The 27,297-nt window shown below is 36.9% G+C and overlaps 1 protein-coding gene across 1 annotated transcript; it reads right to left on the bottom strand.

The window, feature by feature from the left end:
* Nucleotides 1-208: 208 nt before the first annotated feature.
* LOC148820030 (calcineurin subunit B type 1) lies at nucleotides 209-27,297 on the bottom strand. Its single transcript, XM_088933792.1, has 6 exons — nucleotides 26,998-27,297; nucleotides 12,406-12,445; nucleotides 4,953-5,129; nucleotides 3,528-3,587; nucleotides 2,806-2,990; nucleotides 209-2,338 (listed from the first exon to the last, which is right to left on the bottom strand). Exons 1-6 carry the CDS (start codon nucleotides 26,998-27,000, stop codon nucleotides 2,291-2,293), a joined length of 513 nt encoding a protein of 170 aa, XP_088789918.1. The 5' UTR covers nucleotides 27,001-27,297; the 3' UTR covers nucleotides 209-2,290.

The raw sequence follows: 27,297 nt of genomic DNA, 5'->3' as shown, positions 1-27,297 counted from the left end.
GTTGATGTATTATGTGCTAGTAAAGTTCAAGTTACTTTCAGATTCATATCAATAGAATATTACGTCAATAGAGCTGGAGGGCTTATTTTCTCAAGTATGAAGTATATTTGTATACTTAAAAGACCGGGTTCAGTTTAAAATTAATTTTTATAGATATGGAGCATTCCGCTTTTTAAAAAGTAAACTTTTTCAAGAGACTTTAATCAACTTAAGTTTCAAATGGTTTTATTTTCATTTTCATACAGTATGAAGTTTTCAATTCCCACAGCATATGATGCAGCATGCAGAAAAAAAAAGCTTAACATTCAACTTAACCATTTTCCCACACAAACTGAAAGCTCATTCCCCGAAAAGGAATAAATCTTAGCACTAAAGTCTAGAATTGCAGCCTAAGTAACACACTAGCAACACAGAGGAGAGAGTGATAATTGAAAGTAAATAACAAATTCTTATGTACAAAAAAATCTCAAACTGTTTCCCCTTGAAGCAGAGCACATGGCAGTTGACACTGGAACAGATATGCAAGTTTGCCGGAATTCGAGCAACACACTGATCCAGAAGATAAAAGATACATGTAGTGGAGTTTTTTTTATTATGTTAACATTTACCAAAGTTTGGCAACATTTTTATTTATAATATGAACATTACAATTAATGTAAACAAGAGGAACATTTCAAAATTGATCTACATGCAAAAAAAACTCCATGTCATGCAAGGACACCAAGTACCTGGATCTCTCTTACAGACAGAGCCCGTGGACGTGCAGCACTCAATTGAAGAACAGCTAAGGCAGGGAGGTGCTTGTGTTCTAAAGTCTGAAGTGGAACCTGCCTTCTGAGCAATCAGTAGCTTAACTAAAGAAGCCAAATTCCAAACCAAAGATGTTTCTGTGAACCTTTTAATTTATAACCAATTGTACCCTCAAACTAGGAAGGGATGATGGAAAATGGGGAGTAAAGTGAACTTGGATAATGCACACCCTTAAACTCACAAATGTATATTATAAATCCAACACACTGAAACACATCAAGAGTAACTCAGTTTTTAAGAAAGAAAACACAGGGCACTGAAAAAGTAACATGGAGGTATAAATTTAGCTAAAAGTAAAGTTTTCCTCCGTTAAAAACTAAAAGGTCAACAAAATGTATCCCTCATTTACCTAATATACATATATTGGTAAAAAAAAGTTTTTAACGCTGCCTGCAGTAAATGTAACACTATAAAGCAAGATGCACTATCTCGCCTATATTCACGTATTACAAACTATATGCATTACACTTATTTTGTTGAGGTTTTACCATTTATAGTATAATCAGAGTAAATCAAAATTCAAAACATTTACCTTAACAGCTGTTTAAAAGGTAATAAAATACAAAATACACTAAAATGTTCCAACTGATTTTAATAGAAATGTTTTGCTGTAATTGATGAAATATATTTACTTTACTTAGGGGATAGTTTGATGGATGTGAACTTTACAAAGTTACCAGAATAACACAGAAATCTACCTACCATAAGTAAACTGCAGTTTGTATGCGCAAAGACATGTCAACTTCTTGGCATCTAGTTCTATCTACTGTATAGCAGAAGCAAAACAAGGAACAATAACTCCCTGACAATATAAACATATAAATAAAACATACAATCCCCTTGTTACAAAAATTAAACGATATATTTTGTTAATGTGATTGAAAGCTTAAACGTTCAAATCAAATCAGCTCATATAAAGTGTAAATAGAAAACGGACGTATTTGGAAAAAAATGCATTAAACCGATCATGCAGTACTTCATGTACTTCTACCAGTTCCAAAAAACTTAAGGATGGTACGTATTTATATATGAACTGGTTTCTTAATGTTCTGCTTGGCACTTCATACTCTTTTGTGTTGCTGAAATCAAGTATATTAAGTTACACCTCATCTACTGTAACTACATATCCCCCCTTTAGAAAGCTATAGATATACTTCCTTGTTAAAAAAAGACAAGACCAAAATAAATATAAAAAAATCAAAATAAAAAAAGACAAGCCAAACCCCTTCCCTTCCTCCACCATACTGAGATGCTCTTTCCGCAATAAGCTGTCCTTCAGACTTTAAAGTGCTACACCAAGTTATTGAGAGAATCGAAGTTCAATAACACTTAGTTGGCTTCATGAGGCTCATGTTGGAAAAAGTGGCTTCACAGAGAAAATACTTCCATTTAAATACACAGAGAGCATTGCTGGACATCTTGAGCAGATCTTCAGAGATGGAGAAGAAAGCAGAAGTGTTGCGTGGAGATGGGTGACAGGTCACACATCCACTACCATCTTTTTGTGTATGTCTAAGCCGCCTACAACCTGAAGGGACACAAAAGAGGATATTTTCATTTTCTTGGACCTAAGGACTTGTAAGTAATCCAGCAGCCTTGTTGTAAACATGTCTCTGTCCTACATCAGTGCAGCAGCAATAATGCACTATTGAGGAATCGCATCTCTTTTCAACAATTTAAAGTTGTTAATGTTGAAAAGTAGAAAAAACATTTCTGGTTAAGTGTCTTTAGGAGTTGTTACTTTCTACTTTTCACTGTGGAATTAACTCCCTTCTTTGCAGCTTCCCATTCAAACCAATTTAAATTGGTTTCTTCTTTTGACTGCAAAGCAATTTGATTTTGGTCTAGATAAGCTAAAGACACAAGTCAAAAACAAGTCAATTATTACAGAAAAGGGCTGTAAAGTTTCTGAAGAAATCTATAAAAATTTGTTCCTATCCGCCTAGGTAAACTGAAAGAAGCTACACAAGCAGAATGTCTTTTAGACAAACTTACTGCACAAAATTCTTCAAAGGATATTCTTCCGTCTCCATCCTTGTCTGCATTAATAATGGTTTTATCAACTATCTGCTGAAGCTGAGTGTCCTTGAGGTTGTTTCCTACCATCATCTTTAGCACTTGGAAGAGCTCACCATTGGAGATGAAACCATCTTTGTCCATGTCATAGATACGAAAGGCAACTATGAAGAGGTGGAGAAACAATGGGAATGGGAAAATTGGGGGGAAAAAAACAACGCCAAGAACATGTGCACAGAGAATATGCTACAGAACATACTGATCATACCTTCCTCATGTTTTACACAAAAACCTATTGTCAGGAGAAAGGTTAAATACTGTAATTATATACTGCAGATACAGTGATAGTATCTTGAGGTTCCTGACAGTAAAGCTTTTAAAAATCTTTAAGTGCTCGTCTTCAAAGTAAATTTAGAATTTTAGCCAAATGTTTAAGTAAAAAAAAAAGTAACCGGAATCTGAAAATAAAATAAACCCCAAGACTTTTGTATCACAAGAAACGCCTCTAGAACATGTTGAGACATCATTCAGGCTTAACAGCACTATCACAAACGTATCATTATCATTTCAAAGTGCTCATCCTTTAAAAATGTTGCATGTCATGTACTGTGTTTTGTACCCAACTAAAATATAAACAATTAACATCCTATCAGGCTATGAAAGGCAATAGTGTTATACATCACAAACATCACTATACTTACACCTCAGTTTCTGTTCCTTGTCACCTTTGACACTGAACTGTGAGACACCTTCTATAAACTCTATAGAACAAAAAACAATATAGTTATGGTGCTTTTTAGTCAATGGATTTCTCCACAGAAAAAACATTTTCTCAGTTAAACAAAGAGATCAATTCCTAAACAATAAAAGTTAAAAACCTTTAAAACAGATATACTTAAATTGAAGATTTGACAAGCATTTATGTAAATAAGAAAGTCTTATAGTCTTACTAATTTAGATTCTTACTAGTTTCAACTTATGGTCTTAGACCTGAATGAGAGGGCAGTCAAAAAGAGTCAAGATGGCATCTTTCAAATGGCTTACCTTTATTAGGGTTTTGTTATTGTTAAGTCTCCATTTAATGAAGCTGAGAAAGATCTAAACACACAACTGACAGACAGGGCAATCCGTTTCACAGTAAAGATCATAAGGGCAGTGGGAGGTTAAAGATTTAGGAAAGATGAAGTATTTATACAGCTACTACAGAAGAAAGTTTTCCATAAGCATAAAATGTTTATTTTTATTCAATATTATGCAGAGAGTGTAAAGCAGAATACCAATCGAGTTTTAAACTGTGAAAGCAATGGTTGTCCATTCACTAAAGTTAGCTGATAAAGTTTGTTTCACATGAGCAAGCCAGAATGTTTTCCAACCAGAGGTAAAATATTTTTTAGAATTTTAAAAACCCTTATGTTAATTATGACGATGTTGTAAAATCTGTAAAAGCTAATTACAGAAATAAACTAGAAACAAAAACAATACATATCCGATATGAATTTAGTATACAAATTTAAGTTACCTCAATGCCTGAGTTAAAGAACAATGCATGCGTACATGCATTTTGTTGTTTTATTATTGCAAAAGGTCTATGCTACCTAAAACACTTGCATGACCTGATCTATGGACCAGACAAAGAACGAAATAAGGTCTGAGTGTTTGTTAAAAAAGTGTGCAGCGTTTAATTTCATATACATACAGGCAATCTCTATTATTCTTTTACAGCCATTTCTGGGGTAATCCCTACGATTAGTGCCACAACCCATTTACAAATGTGAATACAGCACTCAAGGATGTTGGGCTTCCAACAGCGATTTGAAGCTGCATTTTTTATAAAACTAGATTTAATCATTTATAAAAATCTCTCATTCTGAAGGTAAACATTTTTCAGCATACGCCTACAGTGACTTATTAATGTATTAATAGGGCAAAACATTACATCCATTTGAAGAAGCTGGATCTCAAATGAGTTACAAGTCTGTTTGCTCATGTCTTATTAAAACCCCTTAAATTGATGGCTTAGAAAATGGCAGGAAACCAGATAAAGGCTTTGTGAATGACAACTGTGAAATGCCAACTACAGCAAGAGATCGTTAAGAATTTAAATGCGCTGTGGAGTTCAGTCTTACCTTTAAAGTCAACTTCACCATTCCCATCGGTGTCAAATATATCAATAACTCGTTGCACTAAGGGATTCTGTTGTAATTCTGGCAAGGACATAAACTCTTCTACACTCAAAGAGCCAGAGTTATCTAGGTCGAGTTTCTTAAATCTCTTTCCTAGCCTTTTAATCTCATCAGCATCAACTGGAACAGAGGAGAGGGAGAAAGAGAGGAAAAATAAGTTAATGGACAGGTTCAAAAACATGATGATAGCGTAGGCTCACAGACTGCAGCTTGTTTCTTCACAAGCAGTACCTCCACTAACAATCAGTAACGCTGGTGTTAAAATAAAAAAACAGCACCTTTACATCTTTACCGTCACATTTTTCTTGGTTTACTCACTGTATTTAGTAAAGACCTGCCACACAGGCAGTAGCTTACCCAGTTTCTTGTTTGTACCGGCCATGATGATCTCGACACGCAGTTCTCTAGCACAATACTAATGGCAAGCCTTTAAATAACATACTGGGTTACTAACACTAAGCTCATTCACCCAGTCACATGACCCTCCTGGCAACACTAATCAGTCCACCTGAAAGACTGATGTCTATTAATCTTCACACTGGCCACATGAGAGATCCGAACAATGCATGGGGTGTCGGAATGCTGAATATTATTAGTTGAACAGATAAATGGCAGTGTGCTTAATTCATCTTTCTACTGTGCTATTGAAAGCATATAATAACGCTTCTACTTGATGACTAATCAAAAACGAACAAATGATTAAGCGCTTCAACAAGTAGCCGAGCTGTTGCTGGGGGCCCTTGATGCAGATTTCTGTATATTTTTGTCACCACCTGAAAATCCTTTTTTTTTTCAAAAAAATGAATGTAAGTGATTACAGTTCTGTTAACAAAGCACATCAAATTTAGAGAATGTGTAGGGGCCTCCTGTGCATGAATAATTTGTTCAGGCAATCTGCAAGCTAAAGAATTTATTTAAAATTGGCTACTGAAGTAACATAGCCTTTCTAGTATTATCAGTTTTCAACAATTCAAGCAAATTACATCTGTATTCAGTCATACTGTGCATCAGCCAACTCCTCCTGCTGCCTGTAGTGTCCTTGACCTTTCCTTCTCTTCTATACCTTAATGGTCACATATCCCAAGCAGCAGACCCCCTCCCCCATTTTTCTAAAATACATACTGTAATCTTCCAGAGCCTCTGCCAGTCTTGTATGCCATCGTATTAGGACTGTTTCATTTGTCATGACTTGACTTTTCGAGAAAAGACCCAGCTGTGTTAAGGCAGCAGTAGCATTCACAACTTTAGCTGCCTTTACCCTGGTATCTTGTTTTATCGCTCAGCCCCACTCTTGTAAATGTGGCAAAAATGATGTATTATGTTATACAACATGACAATGTAACAATTTCAAGGGACAAAGCATGGGTTATCTGTAAAATGCAATTAATTTAGAACTGGGATTCATAAAATCAATTAGTTAATGGTCTGCTAAAAAGCTCTGATTCACAGATATGTAACAAGATTTTAAGTGGAAAAAAAACCTTGTAAGGCAAGCAAGAATGAAACTGACAGAGAAATATTTAAAAAAACAGATAATGTATATAGGTACAGTGTATAAATACAAAACTGAAAAAATGAAATCAGAGTGGCCAAAGGTGTAGGAACAGTAAACTTGCTGAAGCCTGACAAACAGGATGCTATGATGTTAAGGAAAACTGATTAACAATGTTTCAGAAGTATGTTTAGAAAGTACACAAAGTCTATCCTATTCCAAATTTACTTTAAAAGTTCCTTTGTCTTCATGACCTAGTTTTACCCTGAACTCGTGTGAAACCCACTAGCTGCACACAGATGGCCTCTATTTAACATATGTTGTGATTTCTAAAGACATTTGGTTGCCCCAGAGCCGATGTAGGTGTGTTATAGTAAAGGGAGTGAATACTTATGCAATCACTTATTTTCTGTTTTATATTTATAACTCAAGAGAATCTATAGAATTTTAATTTCACTTTGACATTATAGAATGTTTTGTGTTGATCAATGGCAAAGAAAAATCTAACCATATTGTGATTCTATATTGTAACACAGTAAGATGTGAAAAAGTCTGTTTATTGAAGAATGCAGTGTGATCAGTAAACATTAAAAAAATACGGCCTAGCTACATACACAGAGAGAATGAAGAATATTCTCATAAAACAATCCAACAATAAAACTGACTTTAATCTATCATTTATATCTGATGAAAAATGCAGTCCTCTAGGCCTCCACATGCAGATTTCTTTCAATGAGTTCTCAGCTCTATAATGAAAACTTTTTACCGATCTTATATTTATTGACTTGTTTTCAGCTCTTCATGTTGCGAGGTTTCCTTTAAATTATATTTTCCAAACCAAGTAAAAATGATCAATATTCAATTAATGACAACTTTGAATAGGTACCAATGAAGCAATGAATTAGTCCAGTTAAGTCTGAACTAGCAGGTGTGGAGTTACCAAGGCACAGAAGAGGAAAGCTCAGCCTACAAATTAAAGTACTGTATTGACTTATCATTGCTATTGCACCTCTGCACCACTAGAGGTTCCACTGGGTAAACAGTTAGTATTCTAATAAAGGACAAGTATTTTCTTGAGCACAATTGCAATGATTTCCTACTTTGCCTACAAAGAATACTTTCTATACACACTATCCAGGCATGATAACCTAAGCATGCTAATACATATTCACCAAAGATTTAGGTGTGGTTCTTAGGTTGTAAACAAAACAGTTCCTTGTAATCACGATTTCCTAGCTGGGGGCAAAATGACTGATTTCCAGAAGCAGGCAGACGGAACAAACAGAATTTTACTTTCAATAAAAAGTAGTACAATTACTTGGTAACAATTTCTAAACCATTTTAAACTGAAGTACAAACAGCCAAGTGTAAAGGCATGTTTTAATGTCCCAAAAGTTCAATATAATCTTTTCACAAATGTGATTACTTTTACACAGAGAATATATTATTTGTACTCTGGTAGATGCTCTTTTACAATTTGTTATAGAAGGTAAATTTACTGAATAAACAGTTAACAGCAGCATCGGAGTAGCTCATGAGCCAAGTTAAACTGCGAAACACAAAGATTAGCCTGACTGCTTTTTTGTACCAAAAATCTAGATCTACAAAGCTCACCCAAAGCTGACAAAATATAACTACACAGTTCAAATAACTCAAATTAAGGAATAAAGATAAACAGATTCATAAAAGATTTTAAAAAATACAGGGTTCTGGGCGTCTTGAGGTTATATGTATGCAGGAAAATAATGAAATATTTCAACTTTTACGGTCACTGAGTAACCACACAAAAAGGGCAAACAAGCACACAGGAGGACCCTGCAGCAAAGAAGAGCCTCAGCTCAGATCATATGGACACAAAAGACTAATATTAGCAAGGATTTTCATACCACCCCACAAGTTCCTATAGACAGGCGCATATATCCAACAATATGAACATGCCAGCGAAATCCTTTGTGAAAGCAATAATATGCAAAAGAATAACATAATATGCCCATATTCATGGGGTAGTAAAATGCAGCACATAGATGCTGCATGTTCTTTCATGTTAGAATAAATTAAATCTGGCACTTTGTTATAGGCTTTCAATTCTGGCTGTCAGATCATTTAAAGCTACCTTTTTATGTTTTTCCATCTGATCTGCCACTTATTGTCATTAACATATGCTTTTGTTATCCCTCTGTTTATACTGACTACACAGTCCTGAGACTACACCAGTGAGGGCTGAAGTTACATGCCCTTACGCTTGGTATAACCTTGTGATATTAACTTGCAGACTGTGTGGGTTGAAAAATAACATTAAAACGCTCTAAATCAATCCCAGCAAACAGTCTCAGTAACAGCACATTTTTACCTTATGTGAATATCATAACATTTAATCTAAGGCAATAAATAAAGGAGTTGGTTCTTAAAATACATAAAAAACAACCAAATAATTTTAGAACCAGATTGTTTACAGCATATCCATGGTGTCAATACAGCAGCTGACCTGCTTTCTGTACCGGCAGCCACATAACCATGACAAATGAATTTACAAATGCTAACAGAAGACAGTAATTGTTTTTTATGTAAAAAAAAGACCAGAGAATGCAGTATCTATTATTGATGCTGCTTGCACTGTTAAAACTCTCTAATTGGATCTCTGGCTCCATGTTTTAACCTCAACACTAACTCACAATCAGGAAGTGTAAAAGTGCTGAGGTTGGAAAGGGAATTCTGGCCACCATGCATTAATAAGATTGCTCTTAATGACTGTAGCATATTCATTTACATTCCATTCATTTATCCAAGGCATGACTAAACTCCAAAACTTTCCATGAAGGAAGGTACAAGAAAAAAAATAAAGAGGTATTTGTGTCTATGATAAATCGCTTAATATAGAGCAGCAGTATTTATAGCACGAGATCTGGAGAAATCCCCCCAACCCCCAACCCCTCCCCCCACCTAGGGAAACCCCTAGCAACAAGGAAACCCAGCTAACTGATACAGGTTATTTTAGGAGCCCACAGACAGCCAGTGACACTTTTAGGCATCAGTTGGTACAGAAAGAGTTGGACCCAGTTTAACAGCTAGGCTAATTTGTCTCTGCATACCTTCATGAAATCACATACTACCAGACAAATGACCGGATTATTAAAGGGTGGCAGAGAACACGAGGGCATTTTGCTTAATGATATGTTTTCTGCTCTAATTCCAGCTGCAAACATCAAGTTGAAACACATTTTGAGCCAGTATGTTTTCAGTATTCTTTTAAAAAAGGTAAAAAGTACAATATAAATCAAAATGATTTTATTAAGGCGTAATAAGGAAAAAGTGCTCTATTAAGACCAAGACTGTCTATTGTGTATTCAGTAGAAGAAATAATGTAATTAACAATTTCTTTAATATACTAGCTGCTTTTCTCTGCAATGCCTAGCATTGAAAGATGAATCTTTCAAAAACACCATCAGATTTCAAACAATTAACACCTATTCTTCATTCTACAGTCAAAATTATTTATTGGTAGTGTGAAACAGATTACACTGGTTTAAGAGAACAACATTAGGTAAAGATAATGTTCCTAATCGTCTTTAAATTATTTAAATTCTTTAAATTGGAAATACACTAAATTCACCAACATGTTTTGTGGTTCTAACCCTATACTTAAGAGAAAATATACTTTATTTAGTTTTTTAGATGCCATCTCTTTATTGCCAAGCTCTCTTGTAAGGAGTGTGGCGAGTAGGCTGACCAGATCTGCTCAAATTGATTTCATGTCACCTCTCTTCTTGATTGGAACAACAGCTGCTTGCGAGGAGGAGAACGAGAGCTTGAAATATCCCAGCTTGCACCTGAGTTACACTCGTGGTGCAGCAGCTTAGGGAGATCAAGCACCTGTTAATTTCCTGTCCTTCAGCATCTACAGCATCTTTCATTGTTTCTGAATGAAAGGCCAGACGTATACAGCACAACTGTAGCTGGCAGTATTACTTAATCAGGTATTAATATGGTAAGATTACTTAACTTGTTTTCTTAATGTTACATATCAAGTACATAGGAAGAGGTCACGTTTATTCCATGCTGAAAAGAAAAGAGACACAAGGTGTGTGAAGAAGCCTAAAGAATGCCCCACAGCCAAAATGTTCACTTTTCATTTCAGCATGGAACAAACCATCACCTGTTCCTTTGCAGCATACGCATGCTAACACAGCTACCTACTCCAACACATGTCAAGTACATATCCTACTTAATTTTTTCAGATTTCAACTTACGTCACTTTATTTCTAAACAAATTCACAAGTAATCAAAAATAAAACTAATGAAATTATTGGATGCTGTCCCTTTCAAAGCGTGAATCGATTATTAGAAGTTCTAAAAATAAGTCGCCCTCACTGTGATTATGATTCTGAAGCCAAGTTAATTAAAAATAGCAAGAATACCTGACAAAAGCACTATATAAGACTATCTTGTGTAGTATATCCTACCAATCTGGTAAATAACACCAATATATACTAAAGCTGCAAATGAGTGAAGTGACACTGAGCCCGCAACCCTTCTAAACTGACAACAGAAGGATACCAATTAACATGGAATATCACAACTAAACATACTCATAGTACAACACCTGGCCTTTAACAGCAATTTAGCTCATGTAGCTAATTCCTCCCATCACCACCGTCATTTTAAATGATTTATGAAGGCACTCTAAGAAAAAAACAAATGCTGTCCTGGATCAACATTTATGTTCATCTGGAAATATTGTATGTTGAACCTCCCACAGAAATGAGTCAGTCTGGGAAACCAGAGAGATTGCCCTCAACATACATGGGACCAAAGTTCCCACTATCCAACAAAAGGCTTTGAACTTTCCTGCACTCTAATAAGGTGCATTAAAGCCTGTGATGAATTCCTTGATAACATTTTTTGGGGTAATTGGTTACCGTTTTTTTAAACGGCAATCTACTGGGTTACTGGACTCATGACAGGTTGTGGGTTTGAGTCCCTGCTGCAGAAACACTGTTGTTCCTTTAGATGAGGTATGTTGCCAGAGTTACTCCAACCCACCCAGCTGGGGACCAGCACTGCTAGGGGTACCAGCGTCCCATCCAGGGAGGAGTTACATGCTCTCAGTCCGCTTAATGCTACAGTCACAAGGATGAGCTCTGGACCAGAGCCACTGTGCTCTGAAATGGACTTTGGTTTAAAATTCTGTAAAGACTTATCTACTAGTATTCTTCTGCACTTAAGGGTAGAATATATACTTCGATGTACTTGCTGTTTTTTAGCATGTGCACTGAACTCCTTCAAAGGTAATCAAGAGAAATGTGCTCAAAGCCGGACCGTAAGCAACTGCTCTGTAGGGAGGTCTGGCACTTAATGGCTGAAGCATTTCATTAGAACTTCAGTTTAGATTATCAAATTGGTATATGGGCAAGAATAAACATTTCTTCCACATTAGTATCACTGTTGTGACACACAGAACCACAGATCACATCAAATGTATGGCTAAGATATATGTAAGATGTAAATGTAGGGGTGGTGGATGTGTGGCTAAGGATCTGCACCTGTGGCTGGGAGGTTGCCAGTTCAGATCCCGAGGCCGGCAGAGGAATCCTACTCCGTTGGGCCCCTGAGCAAGGCGTTTAACCCCAACTGCTCCAGGGGTGCCATATAAATGGCTGACCCTGCACTCTGACCTCAAGCTTCTCTCCCTGTCTGTGTGTCTCACGGAGAGCAAGTTGGGGTATGTGAAAAGACAAATTCTTAATACAAGAAATTGTATATGGCCAATAAAGTGATCTTATCTTAAGACTGGAGACAATCAAGGAACAGAAGCCTTAGAAAATCATAGTACAAAACTACAGCAAGTGAAATGAAAAACTAAGGCCTATGGGGACATATTGTAGTAAAGATGAACCGAATACTCACAGTGCGAGCACATTTCCAAGGGATAACTTGCTTCATTTCCCTGAAGAGGAAAGACAAAACAAAATTAATTTCTGTATAAAACAAGAACCAGATCAGAAACAGAAAATTAAAAAAACTATTTATTCAGACAAAAGTAACGCTGCTTATTGGCTCTATAAACCTGTAGACAGAGGTTTCCCCTCCGATCCAGTAAATAAACTGAAAAGAACAGCTCTAAGTGTTAAAAACATTGGGTGGACAAATGGCCATATTAGGATCAGCTGAAAAATGACCATGTTCTGATGTAGATTCTCGTGAACAGCTAATCCCGTGCCGAACAATCTACAGAATGACTATTTCACTTTGTCTCATTTCTACATAAACAGAAATGGACTTTGGTTTAAAATTCTGTAAAGACTACATAAACAGAAACAGCTTCTGGTAACGTGCATTTATTTAAGCACAGAGAATGGAATCAGATTATCCAGATTATTCTCCCAAAACTAGATATTTTACAAAATATGTAATGTTACTAAGGTTTAATGCAAAGGCCGAAACCTACAAATATGAAATGCAATATTCTCCAATCTTTTCTTAGTAATTCACCTAACACCTCCAATTATGCAAGAGAGCAATGAAACATGAGAGTTCTCAAAGCAGTTGATATCTACACATCTACAGCATCTCAAACTCTGTGGGACAGAGCACTTTATTATTGAGGTGAACTCCAAATGCTTCAAAGGCCACCAATCGACAGAGGACCAAAGATTATACACCTGAAAGAACAGCGCAGGAAAACCTATGTTTTACTTCCACTTCAGAGTTTCCCCACCATGCTACAGTTTAACCCTGGCTTTATATATCTAAGCTTTTAAGGACTGTAAAACACCAAGAATATATATCCTTTAAGTTTACTGAATTATTGTAAGCATTCTGTAAACATGTATTTGATAGAAGAGACTACCCTTGTTTACCAACTTTAACCACTGGATTATGTAGTACTTGCACCCTTGTCAAATAACCATACTGAACACAGACAATTTACACAGCCAGATATTCAGTATCAGAGTTTTATTTAAACCGCTTATCTTCCTGCAGTTGAATTACGTATAGAACATTCAGTGCCAGAGCACATTAAAATTGACCAGGGAAGAACATTTTAATTCCAACCCTCCTGCCCCCTGCACAATTAAAACCAAATGAATGCATTCTGACCATCTTCATTGATAATCATTCAGCACCATGTCTACAGCAACTTCAGAGGAAATGAAGGAGGAACACTCTATGAGATGTTCATTTCATTCAAATGACATTGTAATTTGCATTGCACACAAAAATTGTAGACCTCTGAATATTAAAACAGTTAGTAAGCAGTACAGCATTTAATAACCATCTTTGTTTTGCTACGATACTTTCAGGAAATATGAAACTGATGAAAGATACTCCTTCCAACTAAATATAACACTAATTAGGCCCATAAGGGAACATGGTACTTTAGCAAATCACTGTGAAATTCTTTCAAAACTCATTTCCTTAGTGATCTGTAAGTTCAAGTACAATTTCTCCACATATGGTAAATCTGCTGCCACTGTGCCCAAAATGCTCTAGTGTTCCAAAACACTGTAACCTAACAAGGCAAGAAAAGCAATTTCTGTAGTTGCAAAGCCTGCTGTATAGCCTCAAAAGAACCCAAGATGTTTAAAACAGATATTTTGTTCAGGCAGTTTGCACAGGGGACCAGATTAGTTATGCAGAGGCAGGGGGTAGTGCCTGAAATCATGAATTTCATCAGCATGAAAAGGCCTTTCATAGCATGTGGGTAACACCCTTCAGAAAAACTGGAGCCCCACCACACAGCATGGAATAAACCATTATTCAACAGACTAAGAAACACACAGAATTTGGCATCACCTGAATTTACAGGTCATTAGCCTCCCTGTGCCTTTAGAAGAGTTTCAAAATTATTCTGCAGACAGCAGCTACAGATGTTTAACAATGGTCAACGCACCTTTTCCAGCGAAGGTACATACCAAGTGAAAAAATCAGTTTCACTGGTATTTGCATAAACAGGGATCATTATAAAGCAATTCATTTATCTAGTACTCGATTGTCTGAAATGGTTAAGAAAAAACTGTTCTTAAAAACCTAAAATAAAAATAACAGAACTATTAGTTTTATGCCAGAAAAGCAATTTCTGTACTTGCATAACCTGTTATATGTAGTTAACATTTTTAAATTATTAATGACATCTGAATAAAGAAACGCTAAAGAACATTTAAAATGATCACAACTTACAACAAAATCTTAAATTTATAAACTTGGTGCCCATAAAATTATAAACTAAATTGTATGCATTAACATAGTGACAATTTATTTTTACTTCCATCCATCCATTTTCTAACTGCTTCTTCCAATGCAGAGCCTATCCCAGCAAACAGCGGGCACAAGGCAGGGCACCAGTCCACTGCAGGGCAGATACTCAAACACAGACACGCACACACACTCACACCTGAAGCCCATTTTCCAGAAGCCAATTAACCTACCAGGACGTCTATGGATCGTGGGAGGAAACCTGGGGAGAACACACAAACTCCATGCAGACAGCGCCCCAAGTCCAAAATTAAACCCAGGGCCCCAGCACTGCAAGGCAGCAAAGCTAACCACTGCACCCCTGTGCTGCCCTGATTTTGACTTGTTCAGTAAAATGATATTTGCCCAATGTTAGCATTTCTATGCACCGAAACACAATGGCACAAAATAATGAATGACCAGCGGGGGTAACTTAAATGCCTTTCAGTAATTCTGAGGGGCAGTGTGCTGTGCTACGCATCTAAATCATCAAAGCTTAGGAACGAAAATTCTTTCACTCTGCCTCTGGTGCTTTGAAAGGTATACATGTACCAACCTGTCAGAAAAAAACAAACAATAACTAGGCCAACAGTCTCACAACTACAGCTTTATATTTTCCCAAGAATGTTTTAATGCACAATATAAAGAAAACTTTAAGTATTTTTTAAAAGTAAAAGTGCCAGTCGACAAAATGTTATTACATTGCAGAGCCTCAAGCTTATTTCACTTTATCAGCACAGAGGTCTGTGAATCATTATGCCTTTCTCCCCAAATATATGGACTTGAAGATCAACATAAGCTGCTTTACCAAGATAATGCTGTTGGCAATGAGTTAATTTCAGATCCACCTGGATCCTCTTGTATAACACATAACAATACTAGAGGTATATAACGCGATTTAAGAGTCCTGATATAGCTTACCCCCTGCAGCAACTCCAAAATATAGTAAATATAAATATCTGGATATTACTGAATAAACACCATATGAATATATACAACGTGCATTAGGGAACTGTTTTACAAAGTCTTTTTATAATTATTAATCATGGTAAAACAAATAAGACAAAATGCATGTTCATTAATTCAAAAGAGGCTAACAGTAACTGACAATGCACAACATAAACAAATGTTACATGTGCTAAATGGCTTCTTACAAATAAAATTAAAAACAAATAAATAAGGTTCTCTATGTTCTGTGAAGATAACAGCCATTTATTGTGAGGCCTAGGAAGCTGTGCTCCTGTATATCATGGTGTTTATAAATGGACCACTGATAAAGAGAAGGCCTCAACTAAAAGACTCATTGTTTCAACTGTGTAGAGGACTTTGTTTCACTAGATACACTGAAGAACTCAAGACCAAGTTCATTACAGAATCTTGTTGCGCTTTGTGTTTTTTTCCCCCATAACAGCCTTTCAGTTTTTAGTGTTTCTTTAATTTTGAAGAAGACTGTGGACTTTGCCAGGGTCTGAATGGTCCAAGTGCTCTACTAGTTCTAGCAGTCTGGCAGATTTCTCTACAGCACTTATGCACTCATCCATTTGATATCTGCACTGCCTCATCAGCTATGCAAGACACTACATGGTGTTTCCAGCCAGGGAAATCCTGACTTCTAATCGTAATCGTTTCATGAACAGCTTACTTGACACATTTCATTTTCACAGAAAGCAGGCAGGGAGGAGAATGAATAAGGCCAGTGAAAAGTGCTGAAACATCACTGCTGCTCAGCAATGCCACTCTTTTCACCTCTCGTCTACAAAATTGTTCTGTGTAATTAAAAACTAAAAGCTCTAAAAAATGTCACTTTGTAACAACAGACAGTAAGGGTACAGAATGAACAGTATGTTCATGTTCCATAAACCTCTACAGAGTTAAGATTCCAAAAACTATACAGCTCTCACTTGTAATCGCTCCAGATTAAATCTGAGGGAAAATTGCAATTTTGTTATCATTCACATTGCTTACCCACTAGCTCCTTATTGATCTATTCTGAGACATCTGTATTATGTTTAACTCGTCAAACACGTAGTTTAGAAGCTAATCCAAAGTGGCTTGTGAAATACTGTTAAAATTTTAACAGGTGTTTTACATCTGAAAACCAACCAAGTCCTTATTTACCTTGATATTTTAGATCAATCATCATAAATATCAAATGCAGTGAACATGCTGTGATAACCTCAGTTAAACATCCATCTAAAACATGCCTGTCATTTGGCGAGACCTGAGACAATTTGGAGCTCATTCCAATCCATTTCAAACAATGATTGATCAGGGTGTAGCATAAAACAGGACTAAGTTACCTGATAATTTTTTATTTGAAGCCCATTCATATTCCTTTCTTACACTTTGCGAAGACAATTAAAGGTTTATACTCCCAAGAAATGTGCTCTAGTATCAGAAGAAATTCTTCCACAAAAACGCCAGTTTTTCTGGTTTCTATATCTGATGCAACAGAGAAAATAGCAATCAAGTGCATGTCGACACACATTCCTTCTTTAAGAATGTCACATTCTGTTGAGCACCACTGTGGAACAAAAAATGTTTTGAATGCCATTTTAATTAAATCCTAGAAACCCCCAGCCCTCCTGCACAGAAAATCTACTAAACATATCTTGGGAAAGCTCACTCTTGTACAATTCCACAAAAGGGCAATACTTACATTAATCCATTAAACCATTTTCTAACTGCTTTTCCTACTCAGGGTTATAGGGGAGCAAGACCAGATCTCGCCAAGCAATGGGCGCAAGGCAGGGTACACCCTGGACGAGACACCAGTCCACCTCAAGGTAGATAGTCACAGACACACACACTCGCAAGTAGAAGCCAGTAATCTTACCAGTACATTTCTGGACTGTAAGAGGAAACCAGAGTACCCAGAGGAAGCCCAAGCAAACAAGGGGAGAAAATAAACTCTATGCAGATAGCTCCACAGGCCTAGAAATGAACCCAGGGCTCTGGCGCTGTGAAGCAGCAATACTAACCACTGCACCAAAGTACTACCCACTAACTAACATTAATATCTAGCAGAAATAATCAATACTTCATCTAAACCTCAAGCTCAATTAAACAACCTAAACATGACGAAAATACTGTAAATTTAAGTTATCGTATGATAAAGATTAGCCTCAGATTAAATTGTAATTTACCAGTAGTGTAACAGCTTTACATCTTACGTGCCTCCAAGAGCACAACTACCAGGACAAATGTATTGCAAAGGGTAAAAATGTCTTCGTCAATGGACGATCTTCATTTGGATTTTAAACATAACATTAAGCCCAAACTGTGCAAGTCCAATTAGCAATTATGTAACAGCTGGAGCAAGCATGAGGCCTTTGCATTTCATGTAGTTTCAGTGTTGGCCAACAGTTATTAAAAGGCACAATACCGTTCTGAGATTTGTTCACATTAACAGTACATTAGTCAAAAAAGTTTATTTTAGCTGCTCACTTAGCTAATAATTAAGAGGCTGGCTCCTGCAATCCAGCCATTCAGCTAAGTTACAACAAACATACTCACTAAGGTCAGTACCTCTTCCAGAGCAACCATTGGTAGAGTACATAATTATGCGAACAGAGCATATTATAGAAAATCACCTAGCTGTTAGCCTTACCTACTTACATGTAATTTATAAAAAATAAAATGCCCAATATCATAAGCCAATGAGACATGATTCATTTCTCTTTGTAATTCCTTTCAAGAAATGGTCTACATTTAATCTTCTTCTAATTCATAGGAATATTATACGTGTATGGGTCAGTGAGAAGATATCCATTAAAATCCAGTAGTGAACCTGTGAACTGCATTGCCATTGATCTTAAAGAGGCATTTTCACTTAAATAGTTGACAGAACCATTTAAAGAAGCCTTACAAGAAGAATAGCTCAAGTGGTACATGACTATAATACTACCACTATAAGTGCACTAAGGCTCAATGCTGTTTCAATTTTAGGCTTCACAGATAATGAATTAAGGCAAAGGGGATTGCAGGAATTAGGATTACTGCAAGTGTGAGGTCATGTCAACACTGCACTCCCTCTGTAGTGAAGGAAGGTATGAGGTTTCTTTGAAAAATCCTATATCCTCAAAACACTTAAAATCAAACGGATTTCTTATAAGACAGGAAAACACTGGAAATTAATGAAAAAATTGTTTAAAGCAGACAATCACAGGAAAATCTTATGATTATTCCATTTTCATTGCCGTTTCCAAGAAGACTGCAGTTTTAAATATGTTCATCAAACAACCACTGGGTGCATCCATGTAAAAGAACAAGGCTGATGGTAATGTTTTGCTCAACACATTAATGCAATGCCAGATTCATCAAAAAAATGCAGGAAACCTAAAACATCATGATCTGCAATTGTTATCTGGTTCAGCCACGGTAATTGAAACTGAAGCATAATGTACCTAGAGGCAACAACAGACCAAGACACCTCAGAATCTTTATGACTTGGGGCTGATCTGCTTGGTCATGATCAGCTACTATAGTATTAATTATTATTATTATTATTAGAGTACACCACATAAGGAACTGAGGGTCTGTTCGTACATTATTAAGCCAGCAATGGAACAATCAGCTGTTATCATTTCAAACCTTGACACCAATTTAGATGACCAGCAGTTTAATCTAAGGATGAGTACTGCTCTGCGTCAAGATGTCCAGAAAAGGTGTGCGTAACCCTATATACATACATATATAACAAGAAGTAAACTTGTAAGTAGCATCATTGCCCTTTAAGGCTAAAGAACCTGGTATTAAAGAACACTGTTGCTCTTTGATTTTCAAGGTCATGTCTAAAATTTGGCTGAAGCTTACAATTTGTACAGCTGGAATGTTAGGTATTCAAGAACGCATTTTGTCAGCCTTGATTTCGTACAGCATTTGTGATAAAGATAGTGGAGTTCTCAACTCCTAAATTTTGACAACAGCCAAAGAACATGCTGGATCAAAAATACTGAAACATTCACTTTAAGTGAAAAACAGTGTTTGATCATTTTCAACTTTGTTACTGACTTAATGTCCAATTTAAGTCTTGAAGATAGAAATAGGCAAATTCTATGCAATATGTAGGCCTATCTAAAGGAAAATAAGGCTTTATTAATTCAGTTCTGTAGTCTTACCAACTAAAGAACAACCCTTCTTTTTTAAAATGAATTAAAAATAAACAAAGATTTATCAATACACTGCTGATATTATAGTTCACTCTCATAAATCATAAGATGTATTCATGAATGCACCATCTTAAATTCTAACCTTGACTTCCTCAGGATTCATGGTCCAACAGTCAATCAAAACAAATGCAAAAATAACTTTTAAATGAACAACCTACAGTAACGTCACTTCCGTCTCTGAATTGCAAAAGTGCTCAACAGACCCAAGTTACTAGACTCCTGCAACAAAGTCATTTCATTTGATCAAAATAACAGTCAAAGAAAACCCAGGGCTCAACAAAAATATGGGGAGTGGAAAGCAGAAGTAAAAACAAGGGAAACCTACAAAAAACACAAAATCATGGACTGGGTGGATACTTGGCACTCAACATTCAACGTTGGTAAGTGCCAAATCATCCACACAGGAAGTAGGAAAATACATTATAGATACTGCATGGGTGATTCCAAGCTACAGGAGGCTACACATGAAAGGAGAGTGGGTATTGATGTACATTCTTATATGTCCTCAAGACAATGTGAGGAAGTAATAAAAAATGCAAACAAAACGTGAATATACAGTATAGGAGAACAATGTGGAATTAAGGGGAGTTGTGTTCGCGTTTTACAACACACTAGTAAGGCCATGTTTCTTATAGCGACTGATTTTTTATGATAAAAGCATCAGCAAAAGTGATTTACGTTTTTTACATTTTAGCGCAGCAGTCTAAAGGCTCAAGGGTGCACCAGCAGTGCCTCACCTGGGATCTGAACCCACAACCTCGCAGTTTGAAATCCAGAGCCCCAACAACTACTCCTTATGGCTGGAAAACCAGACCGCAAAAATGACACTACAGCCTTAAGAGTTCAAGAAGTGCAGCTAAAATAATCCCCAATCTCTGAGGATTATCACAAGAAGACAGGTTAAAGGAACTAAATATTGTCAGTCTAGAACAAAGGAGAATTAGAGGAGATCTGATATGAATGGATTCAAAACTAAGAGGTATAGTCAAATCCTAAGTGGTTCAACATTATGATGTCAGATGTGGCAGTCGATCAAGGACACAAAAAAATCACAATTGGGAACTTAAAGGAAATTTATTTACGACAGAAAATAGAAACACTTCTTCCTACAAAGAGTTGGGATTATCTGCAACTGGTTTCTCAACCAGGTGGTTGATTCTCACACTACATGCTTCTTCAAAAAAACAGCAGAACAAAATCTTTGATTTTCTTAGTTATCAAACTATCAAACAAACATGATGGGCCAAAAGACCTTTTGTATGCAACCTCTTTTACATTCTTACCCAAAGTAATGTACTTATCAATGTACTCATAATGACTGTCGTTTTATCTATTTTAATACCCTTCATATTGTTTAAATAATTCTTCATTATGAAGAATTTGATATTTGTAACCGCTACTATACTGCTGTATCATATGCAAATCGTATACCTTCATACCTTAATAAAATCATTCAATGGATTTATAAGCAAATAAGTTAAACATAACAGTGTTCAGTCAATGGATTACAGGTGTTAACACCATTACTAAACACCACAGAACAGTAAAGTTCTTTTAGTTTTGAACAGAGATAAAATCTGACCATGTTACAAACATGCAAGAAGATCCAGTTCATTAAGGTGAACCAGGAAAAACAAGTGAACAAGAAATGGTCATAAAAAGCTTGTGTCCGTGTTCTGTAGAGCAGCCATGGACTGCTCAATCATTCAGTTTTTACTACGACAGTAACCTATTAAACTCTATGTCACAATTCAAGTAATATCTCTTACGTAAGCAAATAAAGTTACTTACACATTCTTTTTTATAGGTCTTAATGAAAAGATAAGCTATGAATAAAAAAGCACTATAAACTACTTGTGGATAATTTATGTCAGTGTCCCTCTATTTCTCAAATTCACAAGTAATCCTGGTTCAGGATTTACCTACACCCCTAAAATGTGTAAAGTAATCAATTCAACAAATAAACCAAATTTAAAATAAAAAAATTCTCATTAAAATAAAACTACAGGATTGATCGTAGCTTCCAGAAGGCAAGGTTAAGAAACACTGATATTTGTTAGCCATTTCTGAATCTGTTAACTTGGAAGACAGTGTCAGCACAAGTTCAAAATGACTCACTTAAAAAATAAAGATATGTTGTAAGGAAAGCCAAAGAGACACTTTACCAACGACAAGCACAACCAGCTCTAGTGCCACTGGTCAGGATACCCCATTTACAAATACCTGACAACTTTGCTCTGGTTCAAAACCAGCCATCGGGACTGTAAGATCCAACTTGAACACCAGACCAGTGTCTTTACTGGCTGAGCCACACACAAGCACTGGAATTACACGAGCCTTCCCTGATTGATTCTTTTTTAATGTCCTGTGCATCACATTAAATTGTGGGTAATGTAATAATAAAACTATGCTTTCTGTGGTGCCAACTTCTTGCAATAGTTACTAGGTAAATGTCTTTATGGAAACAAACCATTAATGCAACAAGGATACTTGTTACCATATGAAAATTAATGCTACATATTATTAAATAGTCTTACACAGTTTTGTCAAATCTGAGTTTATTAAAAGAAAAGAATAAATGTTGAGTGGTCAATGTATATTAAAAATGTATGTTATTTATAACTTTTAGATAACTAAGTCAGAAGTTTGCACTGTTTCTATGTCCTCCTGTTCCTAGTTTTCTTGCTAAATTCCAGTTTCCAAACTTTTTCCATCCAAGTTTTAAACTTAGGCTGTGGAGAATTTTTTTCTGAGGTGAAATATGGAAAACCATTCAAAAACCTTAACTGGCTCGATAGAAACTAAGCAGGCTCACAAGAGATCGTTTTTACGAATACACGGCAAAGCTGCTTTTAACATTGGTTACAGTGAGCCACGGCAAGCGTTCTTCTGTTCCTGGCTGGTATGGTGTGATCTGAAAGGCTACAAAACTAAAAAACTACTAAATGCACATCCTCTTGACCACATCAGACTGAGAAAAATGAGAAGACGTTTTGCAGTTTTTTCTGTCTGGGATCCATCACCACAGGAAATACTGCGACAGGACACAGATTTCAAAATGTTTGCATTAACTTCCTCCCATACACATTTAATCATGTTTCAACAGGCTGATTACTGCTTAGTATGCGCACCCTCTATATACAATTATTTAAATTTTTGAAAACCATACATATGCTCATTTAAAAAACAAAAATACTTAAATTTACTTTTAATTTTAATTTCAGGAATGCACATAAATTAATCCACATTTACTGTGACAGTGATGATCGACAGAGAGGCAGGCACATTTCTTAGGTCTGCTTTGGCTAGTAATGTGTACAGTAAACAGCATGGCATCTTCATAGGAAAACACAGCATGAAACTACAAGAATGCTAAACAGTGCAGCCTCTGCAGAAACAAGTTTACCCATTACAAAACGCGACCCGATGCTTAATCACTTTAAAATGAATCTGTTACCCAGAGCAGACAGCATAAATGGGGAAAAAAGCAAAAAGGGACTGCACCTATCACTACAAGGAGCTGTTCTCAATTCCAAAATTAGACAAGTCTTTATTCACCTTCAATAGCACAGATCACTCAAGCAGAATGTAGTCTAGCAGTATGCTGACATTTCCCCGCTTTAAATTATATTAGGGTAAACACTGCAAAACAAGAAATGATTTATAGTAAGCTAGATGATGAACAATGTTAAAACACTGCAGCTTTAAGTACTTTCTAAACATTTCTAGTGTAGGTTTTGATTTCTACCTAATGTTTTTCTATTCCATTGTGTGTTCTCACTATAACAAGATCAACTGATGCTCACATATTTAAGAACTGTTACTTGCTATAGAGGGTAAATGCCCAAATACTCAATCTTAGTAACAATCATCTAATATCTCACAAATAAATCACCGTTTTAAGCATTTACCATTTCATTTCATGCTGCACTTTGTGTAGGCCTTTTTTAGCATTTAAGTTTGCCATTTAAAGCAGTAAAGTGACAACAATGAACCCTGCTGTTTCTCTTGGGTCCCAAGTTCAACTCCAAACTAAGGCGATTTCGATGGGAAGCTTGTACGTTCTCCTCACGTCTATGAGTGTTTTCCCCAACTGGTCTGGTTTTCACCCACAGTCCAAATATTTTCTGCTCTGATTAAAGGGTGCAGTTCGTGCATTTCTACAGTGCATGAAACACATGAACTACTGTAGCTTGTCTACTCATGTAACAGACAGCTTCACTGACTCTGACATTAGTTTGTCCCACCCTACCTCCGCCATCTAGGTCCACAGAACACCCCAATACATCAGAATTAACATCCTTGAATTATTACCTATAAATCAACTGTTATGTAAACATAAAATTAATACACCAGTCCTAGAATCCCATGGGGACATTTCTCTATTCTAGGGGCACAGGCTACATACCACTACCCCAAACAGACATGGAAGACATGATTTAGACAATGTCACCAATTTCTTTTCTGTATAATGACATTATAATTACCTTTATTTACATTCAACTACCAGCACAAATTTATGCAGTCCTAACCTAACCGTGACTCCCCACTGCATGATTTTATTTTTTCTGCTCTCCTAGGAAGAAGGGCATGATTAATCAGTGCTGCTATACCTTTCCAAAGCACTTCAAAACCACACAGACCTCGCTTTAAAACAAAATAAATTTATGTAGATTGACTTTACACTGATCTATCTGAAACAATGACATCCTAAATTGCAGTATATGATGCTAAAGCAGTGCTGCATGGCTATGAAGCAAGCATGCCCATAATGCAAAAGATTAATATCTCATTTAACGATGCTGTGTGAAAGTAAAAGATGCCACTGGTTTTAGATAAGACATGACTTCTGTGATCTGTGATGCAACTCCAAAGCTGAAGATCTACAGTGAGAGCAACTTCCTCCTCCTCTACAATCAAGGTGTGGGTTCACAATGATGTTTCACCACCCGGAATGAGTGAGCCAGGAATAGCAATTCACTTGCAGATACCTTTAACCTTATGGAACTACAGTGCTCATCACATCTGTGAAAATGAAATCCGCTTTTGGAGAAATAAAGTTTTACTCCCGTTAACAAAAACAAAAAATGGTAAAGAGACTTTAACATTTGTAGTTAGGAGTCCCCCACACCCTATCCCTCATGAGGTACGTTTTTCCTCGTGGGTTTTAAACTCTACAGAGGATTCTTCCTTACTACTGCTGAAACCAACCAAACAGCTGAAAACAAGTGGTTATGCAAGTGGAAGAGTGGAAGGCAGACACCAGGAAGCTAAGAGGTAACAAACCATTAAACAAAAGAAAAAACTGAACTAGAAATTCATTTACAGTGCAACACATTATCTTCAATTTGTTCTTTTTGTATCCTAATGACCCGTAAACTGTCTCTTCTTTTACAAGAGTTGAAGAAAAAAAAAAAGTGTCTTTCACAGGAATTCCAAATCCATGTATAATCCAAATGGATTTTAAAGTTGAGCTACCACAGACCTTCACCATAACGGTCATGTTCATCCCTGTATGTTTTGTACAATACTTCCACGTACTGTGCCACCCCCCCAAAAAAACTGTCACGAATTAAACACCTCCAATAAGGCAATCTGTCTTCTGCTTATAGGGCAAGAGCTATACCGAAGCAGTAATTGGCCGGCTACCAAGAAAATCGAAAAAACGGGAGGGGAAGGCTTGGCTGTTAGGTGTCAAGGGGAAATATCAGCGGAGGCTGCTGGGAGCCACAGGGAAAACCCGAATGGCAAAACTCGTGGAGTTCAAGGAGCCTCATTCACCAATACTTGGGTAAAAGGTCACTGAGAGCTTAAAGAAGCGACGAAGTGACGGATGAATGAAAACAGAAATCGAGAGTGTAGGCGACAAGGCAAAAGTTACCCTGAAGAGAAAACTGCGGTATCTCCGATATCTGTGTGCAGAGAAGCGAATGTCACAGAAAAGGGCGTCCTTACAACCAACACTACAGCTAGATGTGCATATCCTGCATAGAATATACTGATTTAAAACACTGCATTCATCCAGTTTAGCCATTCGACTACAGAACCTGTCTATACATTTTAGACATCACACAGGAGTGTTAAGTGAACAGTAGTTACAGCTCTAAGCTGGGGAGGCCTGTACGAATACGGCAGAAAATCACTTCTCGCCGACGGCTTTGCAGAAACAGATGACGCAAAATTTGGCATACTGTATCCACTATAAGAGATGCATTAGAAATCAAAAGTGGGTTGGGGAAAAAAAACCATATGTAGGGCGTTATTTGAGAACCCGATGATGGTCGGCTGAAAAGAATGATGGACGCAGCCTCGTCCTGACGACAAAAACACAAGCAACCATTTGAAAACAACAGCTCTTCTAACTTCGGCAGGGTGCCGAAGGAAATTCACCTGCCCGTGTCCTGCACAAGGAAATCGCATCCACATTAAGTGTGCAAACGGCGGCAAGGATACGTGTAAAACAGAAACACGGATCCCATCTCCTTTTTGAACTTAAGTGAGCAGTAGCCTACGGAGTACTGCGGGCACTGCACAAGACATCGCCCTCACAATGTGTCAATTTGCAAAGCCACGTAAACATTCGACAGGATTGCGTGCACAAGTTTAAAATAGGGCATTTTATTATGGTTAAACGTGAACAAAAGGCGGTCGGGATCTAATAATCGTGGCATGGATTCAATCGAGAAAAATATTCCACCTCAGTTCGGCACCTCTCACACAGCATTACCCTCTCTTCAACATTTACTAACAAGCGCCATTAAAAAAAAAATACAGTTGTGCAAAACGTGCATAGAAGTACAGCTTAGCAGATCTAATGCGTGAGAGTGTATTCACTTTACAGGCAGGAGAAACAGAAAGTGTAACTGGGCCACACTGACATATACACGTATTACAACACCACGACGTTATTTTTTTTTTACAAATACACTCGGTTGTTCTCCGTTTTCTAAAACAGCTGCGTGTCTCGATTTACCGGGGACTCAAACGGTGTATTTTGATGAGTCTGCCGTCTGTGGTTTCTTGTGTGTGTGCGTGGTTTCATTTGGCGAAATAAAGACGTATATTTATACACACAAACGGTAGCCGTTCTTACCATTTTACCGGCTGGGGGGTTGAAATGTCTCCTCTGGTACCGCGATACAAACGGATTTCAGGGGCAGAGTGAGGAAACGACGCAATTCGGTGGCGATCTCTCTCTTTTGCAAGCAGGCAGCTCTTGATATATATTTTTTTTTTTTGAAGACTCGCTTTGCCTTTGCTCGCTCGTTTTCGCCCTCTCTCTCTGTTTCGACCGATGACGGCTTCACTGCAGTGGCTCGGGCAGACCCGCAGGGAGGGGAGAAGGAGCGGAGGAGGCTGTTGGCGGAGAGAGAGAGGCTGAAGAGAGAAGGGG

Source organism: Atractosteus spatula, chromosome 15 (genome assembly GCF_055471065.1).
Source record: "Atractosteus spatula isolate fAtrSpa1 chromosome 15, fAtrSpa1.hap1, whole genome shotgun sequence".
Taxonomy (NCBI): Eukaryota; Metazoa; Chordata; class Actinopteri; order Semionotiformes; family Lepisosteidae; genus Atractosteus; species Atractosteus spatula.
The sequence above is the reverse complement of the archived record's forward strand: the minus strand, read 5'-3'. Positions and strand labels throughout refer to the sequence as shown.